The sequence below is a fragment of the Dermacentor andersoni genome, chromosome 8, assembly GCF_023375885.2.
Source record: "Dermacentor andersoni chromosome 8, qqDerAnde1_hic_scaffold, whole genome shotgun sequence".
NCBI classification, from domain to species: domain Eukaryota; kingdom Metazoa; phylum Arthropoda; class Arachnida; order Ixodida; family Ixodidae; genus Dermacentor; species Dermacentor andersoni.
In genome coordinates this window covers 150,446,128-150,456,218 of record NC_092821.1, presented here as the reverse complement: position 1 = coordinate 150,456,218, position 10,091 = coordinate 150,446,128, and the positions used below count along the sequence as shown (strand labels likewise).

The 10,091-nt window shown below is 44.5% G+C and overlaps 1 protein-coding gene across 2 annotated transcripts; it reads right to left on the bottom strand.

Moving 5' to 3' along the window:
* Positions 1-232: 232 nt before the first annotated feature.
* LOC126525463 (inactive serine/threonine-protein kinase 19-like) lies at positions 233-9,578 on the bottom strand. 2 transcript variants are annotated; one of them, XM_055067679.2, is made up of 6 exons: positions 9,319-9,578; positions 9,024-9,202; positions 8,658-8,848; positions 5,794-5,923; positions 4,904-5,000; positions 233-752 (listed from the first exon to the last, which is right to left on the bottom strand). In XM_055067679.2, the coding sequence occupies exons 2-6, from the start codon at positions 9,100-9,102 to the stop codon at positions 452-454; spliced, it is 798 nt and encodes a 265-aa protein (XP_054923654.1). In that variant the 5' UTR covers positions 9,103-9,202; positions 9,319-9,578; the 3' UTR covers positions 233-451. The 2 variants fall into 2 exon arrangements, with proteins under 2 accessions (XP_054923654.1, XP_072146157.1); XM_072290056.1 differs by having other exon boundaries at positions 9,024-9,578.
* Between the last annotated feature and the right edge of the window lie 513 nt (positions 9,579-10,091).

Sequence of the window (10,091 nt, the reverse complement as noted above, 5' to 3'; positions counted from 1 at the left end):
CTTTCATCCCTGAACATATTGTACTTTCTTGATTACTTTTCCAAAGTTGGAAACAAAGAAGTCATTACTACAAAACTCACCACAAATAGCTGCATTGATTGCTAGCCACATCAAAAGTCACCTTCACGAAACCTGTTGGTCTCAATGGTCAATTTTGTGTGAAAAGGGTCTTGGAGCTGGCATAGCTTGAAATGGTTAATCTCAGGGAAAGAAAAAGTCTGGACAGCATAGCGCCCAAATGCAAGGGCTTTTTTATGGCAGAATTAAATTCCTAGATGACTTCATGTCGTCCTCTGACACCGTGGCGATTGGGAGCCATAGAAATGTACACAATGGTGTTTCACGCAGATGTCCACCAATGCATGTCGGTCCATAATGCTCAGGTAACACACACACACACACACACGCACACACATGTTCACAGTCGCATTATGTACATGGCTTCTCCACCTCACTCCCTCAGCCTCAGCACATCCCCAGACGTTGTCTTCACGCAAGTCACAAGGTTGGCCCCTATGGCATCGTAGACGAAATACCCAATGCCCAGTTTGGTCCCACGGGGTAACCGCCGGCTCTCCAGTTCGGCACGTGATAGCTCTTGGTGCTTGGACCTTCGGAGCATCTGTAGGAGGGCAACACGACCGCGGACGAGTGTCCTCAGGAAGCAGACTGTACCAGGAATGCCGAGCCACCAGTGGTAGCCATCGCTGCCAATTCCACGTGGAACCAGCAGTCCCAAGTGCTCCAGTTCACTGCAAAGTGAGAAAAACGACCCAAGTGTAAGGAATAGGCCAGCCCAGAAGCACAACCAAAGGGCATTTCACAAGATGTGAAAACACTGTTGGCAGGTGCCAATGCTTTTCTTTTTTCTGCTGAAGCAACTTCCATCCAACTTCCTTTGAAATCATTCTGTTCTACTATGGCTAAAAACTAACACTGATGAGATGACAAATAGGAGGGGGCAGATACCTGCCATTGTGAGATTTAAAATTTGTAAAAATCCTGCAAATGGAGGAGGGTGTATGTGTGGGAGGGGAGGAGAGAGTATGGCGTGCACTGTTGAGAACACACCTTTTCGAACCCCCATATGTACCAGTTTTATTATACATTCAGCTACAAGAATTAGCATACAAGCAACAGCAAACTTGGAAGAGCAGAGAGAGAGAGAAAGGTTTCATGATACGAAATGCAGCAACATAATGTCTTCAGATTTCACTTACTTTTTCAGTGACTTGGCTGTTGCTAATTTCGCCCTGCTTAAGGAACTATATACAGAACAAACTTGCTGAATGCAAGTACCTCACCATACCTGAAGTAGGTAACGCAAGTACCACAGAACTCCTTTCTTGCAATCTTGCATTACCCCATCTATCAACACCTTTCAAACTTTCTTGGCAAATAACATTTATTTTTCACAAAACATGACACACTATAAAATCGTAAAACAAGCCCAAATTCGCAAACATAAAAAAAAAAAAAAAAATGGGAAAGTTGGCAGGTATGGGGGCACCATCACTTGCTGCTATGTGTGGAGGACAGTCATCTTAGGAATACACATATCCCACGAAATATACCAAGCTTGAAAGACCAGAAACTAAAGCAAAACTGTATAGCATTTGCACAAAACATGACACTATTTTTTTTGTGTGTGTGTGAAATGACAGCTTGCAAAAGCAGCCAAGTTTTAGTGTAGGAACCATGTTCCAAATAGACTTTGAAAAGGCAACCGAGATTTTTGGGAATGCCAACCTGTAGTTGGCCTAGGCCAGGGCACAAGTGTGTACCCAAAGCATACTCGAGGCATGCTCGAGGCACAGCTTAGTCTACTACCTTACCTGCAGCTGCCCCCACACAGGTCTCACATCTTTTCAGAACATCATGCTATGCTAATATTCCATGGCTATGGCTGCAGCATTAGTTGGGGTTCATAGTGTTATGATGCAACTGAACACTTTGTGTACAGTTTAAATCAGTTTCATGGCAGGATTTGGTATCTGGATTGTCAAATAACTGGAGATGAGAGCTGCAAAATTTTGAGGTTGTGGCATAACTAACATAGTCATAATTAATTGATAATAATCTAAAGCCAATATGGTGCCTGAACATGGCATACTGCTGAATGTCGGTTGAGGCAGGTGCACAAATGGCACAAAACATTTTAGACTCTCATTGCTCTGATTTATCTCGCTGTTGGTCGATGCCAAAATCACAATTTGAGCAGCTTGTATGCATTAAATCAGTGTGTGAACACTTGTGATGTGTGTAGTGCGGAACACAGTGTGATGGTTGGAGAGGACAAGAAGCAGACGACAAGTAGTGCGCGCACCGAGGCGAATTTCGTGCTGGATGGAAAACGACGTCGAAGAGTGTCCGGCACGTGAGCACGTGGAGCAAGAAAATGAAGAGAAAAAGCCAATCCAATCAGAAGAGACCACAGAGCTTCAAGCAGCCAATGAGCAAATGACGAATCGGCCAGAGCGGGAGAAAATGCGAGGCACGCTGGCAGAAGGGGGAGACGCAGGGAGAGTTCCAGGAAGCGACACCAGGAGAAGGTCAGCCACCGGACTGGGAGTTGAAGACAGGCCGTCAGGTTCCGGACCCGAGCTACCAGGACTTCACCCAACCGGGCCTCCTGCCAACCCGTTCCTGTGCGTCGCGTCTACCCGATCGTGAACTGCTGCCTGAGGCCAGCGAGCTTCTGCGCCTGTGGGCAGGACGAGAGCAGTCGGGCTACAGGCCCGAGTTCTATGCCCAGCTGCCTGGACAGAACGCCGCCGCCATCTGCTCGTGCCACCTGCGGCCCGAGGCCGGCGATCGAGCTTCTGCGCCTGTGGGCAGAACGAGAGCAGTCAGGCTACGGGCCCGAGTTCTACGCCCAGCTGCCTGACCGGAACGCTGCCGCCATCTGCTCGTGCAGCCAGAGCTGTCGTGCTCTGGTCGCCCAATCAACGGTCCAACACCCCGACCTTTGGTGAGACCGGCGCCACTTCTCTAGTCATCTTGTCGCCGCTTCTCCCCGTCAAGACTATTATGCGCCCTTGCAGTCGTGGTTAGCCTGGACTTGCGTAGCGTTAACGCCATATTAGCCCTAAGTGTGTTTCTTGCCGGGATGTCTCTGAGTGTTTATTTTATGCTTTATCCTCGTTCTAGTTTTATTAAAAGTTTGTGTGTGAGTTTTTGAAACAAACGGCTTTGTCCTCAATTGGTTTCTCGGAGGCTGCACCTCAGAGAACGGTCTGAACCCTTAAACAAAAAAACCTGCATCACGACACTGCATTGCACTAGTTACATTACAGCAAAGTGTCTCCTTTTGAGAACTAAGGCAACCTAACTTCAGATATCAAGAAGCAGCAGGAAGACGTGTGCAGGACACCACTGGAACACCATGAAGCTGAAAGACATGATTTGGATGATGTGTTTGGAAGCAAATGTTGCACTGTTTCGCAGTGCCATTTCCGGATTTTGTGCATCACCTATAAAATCTATTTTTACTGACCTTGAACAATTCTTAGGCCCGAGAGGACTGAGTCTGTATGCAGTCTTAAGTAATCCCAAGCATAATAACTAACAATACATTGCCATATCATACAGTAAAACCTCGTTAAACCATACCCACTTAAACAGTAGTTTCGTTTTAAAGGTAGTAAATTCAAATCCCCGACTCAGTGGCCAGTGAACATAAAGCCCCAACCAGGCATATGCATCGGAACACGTCTACGCACACCGAACAGCATCTGGGTGCATATGACGGCAGGCACAAACGCCGCTTCGCGTGTTGATGCGCAGCGGCATCAAGACCTAGCACTGCTAGATTTCCTATGCCCACACCAGAGGCTTCCACGCGCATCACCCACACGACGCTCCCCACGTGACCATGGCAAGCCAACATAACTTCCGGAACGACTCCTCGCACAGCATGTAAGCTTCGCGAGTTGTGAACGGTGTGCCATGCGTGTTTTGTGTTCAATCATGGCAGTCGTTGAAGTCTTCAGCCATAGTGGCTGCATTAAGTGATGCTGTACCGATGCTGTTGCAGGTTTCACCCAGATTCACAATATTCGCATTAAGTCGCAGTTGAGCCTATTGAATCACTACGATTCCTGCAATATCTTTTAAAAATAGAAAAAAAGCGAATTTTTAAGTTAGAACTTATTGTGCTATATTGGCCATCTTTAACACATTGCTTAACGTGGCCGCTGAGCCAAGGCTAGGCTACCTTGACCATAGCAACATAGCAACATAGCAACCTAGCAACACTGCGCCGCCATGAAGAAACGCGCATAGACACGCGGCGCGTGTGGACGTGTTCCAACGCGTACATCTGGTTGGGGCTTAATGCATATTGTATCCACATAAACCATACCCGCTTATTGTGTACGCATCGGTTAACACAGTGTTTCCACTTTTCCTTGGCCACAAACCTGTATGAACGACTTTAACTCTTCATGGATGAGTGTTGTCTATGGGCAACACAACAGAAAAAAATTACTTTCCTTGCCCAGTTTCAGTAGCGAGTAGAGAGTTTCTGGCTAAATGTCTTCAGACAACACTGCATGACAGGCAGCAAGCATAACTTGTTGGTTTAGAGCAAGAACACAGGATGAGGAAGAAGTAGTTTGGCACACAACTTGCTTTCTTTTGAAAGCACCATCACAGTAGACAGACTGATGCAAGATCATCAGCTGCAGTGGTATCACACAGGTAATGTAAAGCAAATGAAATGTACACATATGGTTTGACAAGAACTGTCCTTAACGAGTATTGCCCTTAAAGGGTTAATTCACACAGGAATGTGAGTAGTTCAAATTAATCAATAACCCTGTTTGAATGATGCACTTTAAGAAACAAGACAGCTGCTTGCTTGTAGGAGAGCAAATTCCAATAACAAAGAAAGAAGGCTCACCTGATTTCATTATCACACAGGCTGTACTCCACGACCAAGGATGTGTGGCTGTAGCTGATGTTCTGGGATCGCATCACAACCTTTTCCAGGAACTTCTCTGTTGGCAAGAAATGAAGAGTGGGCCTTTGGCATCCTGTTCTACAAGTAGCTAAACCAAAACCTTTACTTATGATCTCCAGTTCTAATTTCAAAGGAAGATTAGCGTGCAACACTGCAGCATTACAAAAACATGCACAACATTCATTCCTCCAGGCATGAACATTGCTAAGAACAGCACAAGACTTCTATGCATTCAATTAGCATGTTGCTATTGACAGGCCAGATCACCTGACTATGCAACTAAAGTTATCTTGTGGACACAACTGCAATAGAAGATGCACTGGTGATGCATGCACAGGTAACACACTTAGTTTTGAACGGATAGCGCATTTCTTATACTGTATTTTTTTTGTATATGTATTCACATATATATTCTAGTTATTGTATAATCTTTGTGTGTACTCTCACCCCTTACACAATGCCTCTAGGGGCCTGTAAGGTATTCTTAAATAAAGATAAAAAGGGTTGCTGCTCCAGTGACCACATATTTAGCTAAAATGCTAAAAGGTTCCTGCATCAGCTAAAGCTGTACCTGTCTAGTAACTATAATGTTCGCAGAAATTTAAAACACAATATATGAGGACTAATCGCACATAGCTTTGCCTCTATAAAGTGAATTACAACCTGAGTATGCATAACACAGGGGGTTTGCGACATGGTTGCATTGCTGCGCAGGCCCAACAACACAGAGAACTGGCCTATGTTGGAACTAGCTTGATGAAATGATAGAAAGGCTTAAAGAACATGCACCTCTACGCTAGGTTACATCTTGTACAATAACTGGCACTTGCCTACTGCTGGATTATGTCCACTCCGCTGCCGCACATAAATGAGGTAGTCCTCTGTAAAGAGCACTGCTGCATCCATTTCGTGCGGCCCCAACTGGAAGACCCGTATCTCACCACGGTCCGTCATCTCTGTCTGCAGACATAATGCACATGTCACAAGTGAGCCATCTGTGGCCCCACGCGGAACCCACCTGGTTATTGTGCAACCGGGCCAGCTCGGAATCCATTATAAAAACAGCGCACTGACGAACGGAAGGCTGACAGAAGAAACAAAACAGTGCTTGTGTTTGTCTCCTCTGCCAATTTTCCGTCCACTGATGCACTGCTTTTGTAATGTGAACTTGTGCCGACTTTTTTAAATAGAAAAGGCTACTACTGCTGCATGGTGTAAGCGATATACCATGGGATCAAATTAATAATGATTACCTTATTACTTAAAGAAGTTATGACTATTAGGCAACCCATACAGGCAGCAGTGGTCAATAACCACAGGATATGCAAGTGGAGACTATTGGTACAATACGATAAACAGGGTTACAAAATGACAATAAGGCTTTCAGGAACGTTACTATATGTAAATTGCAGCAATGGCATGCATACACTCGTTGCTGTCCGCCATTTGAACTCTGTAAGACTTGAAGTAGCATTGAAGTGAACTGCGAACAGCCAGCCTGTAGGGCTTTTACGGACAACATGATTTCATACTGCTGAGTTATATGCCACTCTGACTGCAAACTATCTCGGTAATAATCTATCTGCTTCCAAGCTTAAGTAATCACAAGTATGTTTCTCAGACTATGCTCCACAGACTTTACACATTTAAAAGTTGAAGCACTGCATGGTGTGGAATACCTATAGGCAAGGCCATACATGAATACATTTGTAAGGTTGTTAATGTGCTTAAAAAAAGGATTCGGCTACTGCAATTTCATTAACACAATGTTTTTTAATGTCCCAAATCGGACAGCAAAATTAGCACTGCGATGATTGTTGCTGCAACGAAGCAATATTTCCAGCTGCCACTAGCTGCTTTTGACATGCAAGTGAATGCTGCTCAGAATGTTTAAGTGGCCGCTTTCAGTGCTTGCATTTGTGAGCTTATTTGAAAAACGTTGGTGAATATAAATATAAATGTGTAAATGCATAAAAAGTAACGCAAGAGATGGTGCAGTCCGGAAAAATTGTTGCGAGTAAGTCATTGATGCATGGGCCCGTTGTAGCATGTCAAGTTGTCATTAACGGCTTCACGATAGCCAGACTGTTAGCCAGACTGGCTTTATGATAGCCAAACTGCTGCAGCAAAGATGTTGGACTTGGAAGGCGATGACCTTGACAAGCCATTTGTTGAATTCAATGCATTTGACTTGTTTTGTTCAGACAGCTATCATTGTATAATGATGTATTGTCTCTTTTCTTTTTATTTTGTACTTACCACTCCTTTCTGTAATGCCTTCAGGCCAGGAAAGTATTAAAACTAAATAAAATAAATAAATAAATAAATAAATAAATAAATAAATATAGAGTGATCTTCCTGGGCTTTACAACTGACTTCTTTACAGTCTAATAAAGGACTGACTGCTCTCTAATAAAGGAATAAATAGGGTAAAGTTGCTTCTTTCCTCTTACAGCATATCACACATACATGCCTTTCTTCCTGCGCTAGTCGGAAAAAGTTCTCTTTAAGAATGGGATTAGTTGATCTAGAGTAGCTTTTATTGTTCTGTGATTGACACAGCATGTTAACTTGTCAACTTGTGATATTTCAACTTCCATTAGCTTCTTCAGATGAGCTCACTTCATAGCACACTGTGCCTAAAAGGCCCAGATTTAACCTAAAGTTAATCAAAACTTCATCATCGTCACACCATGCTGCAACGACAGCTTGCCTCCAGTTAATGGAACAGCGTGAGGCAGCCATACACACCTGAACAAATTTCCAATGCCACCTCTTGCTGAAGGCATGAAGCTACCTGGCAAGCCATGGCGGTATGGCTGCCACTGTCAACATGTATAAACACTGGTTTTCAGCCACTATAGTGACATAACATAGTAAATGTAACAGCACTACCAGAGAATGGCCTGTCGTTCCCCATCCCGCTCTTATTCAGCTCACCTCATGTTTCAGTAGGTCATTAAGATTAGTGAACTCTTAAACTTATATGCTTACCCAAATGAATTTGTGTGCAGTCGAAAATGAACTTCAATGCGGCACTAAATTCAAGACATGTGGTACAGTTTCTGGACTGAAACATGCTTGATGCAAAGCCTACTTTTCGCAAAAAAAAAGAAAGATATATATACATATACAAAAAGGAAACGAAAAAGGTGGTGTGGCAAAATACAAATTTTTGCAACATTTCTTTTTTATAATTAACATATGCAAATAGGTTCAGATGTAATGGCATGTTGTTGCCAAGGGCAAGCAAGCCAATTGTGAAGATGTCTGTTTTGGTTTAATGGTAACGTCCCTGCAGCTGTAATAGAATGACTGTGCGCAGAGTTGCCGTACGTCTCACGAGAGGTGTAGAAGCTCAACTGGACAAAACACCCTACAGCACAACACCACCTGTTACCTGGGTACAGAAAATAAGGGCCTGCAGACGCAGTACTAAAACATAACTATAAGTTACTGTTGGCTAGTAACTGGTTACACATGCCCCAAATACTGTAGAATTGTAGGGCATGCTGTACTCACTACCAATATTCTACAACATTTCCCCTGCAGACAATTTGGTGACAGCGCATCCTCGACAACGACTTCGTTTGGTTTTCCACGGCCCGTTTCTGCTAAATAGAGCCTTTAAGAGAGTGTCTTTCGGTGACGGCGGCCGTTACACAAACACTATCGAATGGGTCTGGTGGCTTACCAACGCCTTGTCGACGTCTACTCTGTTCTGGACCATGGCGTAGAGCTGGTGCCTCATGGCAATAGCAGGAAAGCCGGCCAAGAACTTGTCCGACGGGAATATGGAGCGCAGCATCTGCAGCGCTGACTTTGTCTCTCCGGCGACGCGCTGGCTCCTCAAATCGAGGTGCAGCCTTAGCAGCACGGCCGCGTCTGCGATTACAAGTTCATTTCGCACGCTGTGAATTTTGCCACAATCGGGCGACAGGCCCAAGTCAATCGTCGTAGGGAAAACAAGATAAACAGGCAAAACATGCAAGTCGCGCAGTTAGCAACAGCGGCCATCTAAAACGGGAAGCCAACGGTACAACTGCGTCGTAGTGCCTACCTTGGCAGTTGGCGATCGAAAACGGTTCGGCCGGGCAGCAGAGGCGTTTCCTGGCCCGCATGAGTCTTTTCTGATTCATTGCCAGCACGCAGAGCGTTGACGCGAGGCCCAATGCGCCCCGATCGCCTGTGTGTGCTAGCGGCTTACGTGATGCCTAGGGAGATTCGATTTCCATCGGGCTACAAAAAAACATATACATAAAAAGCAAACAAAAGGCGACATCCCTTGTGGGCATACTGGAATTTGACGTATCTGTGGCTTCAGCCATCCCACAATTTGTAAGTTATGTATGTACCTAGTGGTTCAGAACATAGCCGGAACATACATAGCGTATAATAGTCTTAGCAAATACGGGAAAAGGATGCCAACTCCATTTCAGAAGATAAATGTAAAGAAACCATCATGAACACAGCATTGTGTGCAGACGACGGCGCCGTCTGAAACATCCGTCAGAACTGGTGGAAAATAAAAAAATAAAAAAGTGAACAGAAATCTTTTTATGCCATATTTCTAAGCAAAATTTTTGTAGGTGTTGTCGAGATAGGTCCATCAAGATTTACCACTGCTTTTAAGGTACGGAGATACGTGCGTTTTCCACTTAATGATCGTTTGTTGTAACTCAAATTTTGCAGCAAGATTGCATATTGTGGTCCAGATAGTTCACTATAGGACTTCGCACTGTTATACCTGCCTTGTTTGTCAAGAAAAAAAATGCAAAGTTGCCTTCGTCAGCACTCCTCCTTATGTCCAACTTGCATTCCTTAGTCTTCAAGGCTACGCTTTGCTTAACTATAAACGCCGGAAGTAGCAAGATGAGGCTTATAGCGCGCGAAATGACGAGGACACAATGGAGGACACAAACTTGGTACACATAAAATCAGGAATCGTCGCAAATGCGCAGTTTGCATGACTCGCCTATCTTTACGCTGATAGGACAATTGTTCAGACGATCGAAAGGCCAATTAATGGTTTGAAACGCAGTTATCCCCTAACCTATCAATCATATCGGCTTCGTAATTTCGCGAGTTAACTGACCCCTGCTGCCGCCAACAATGGAGCGGTCTTGAT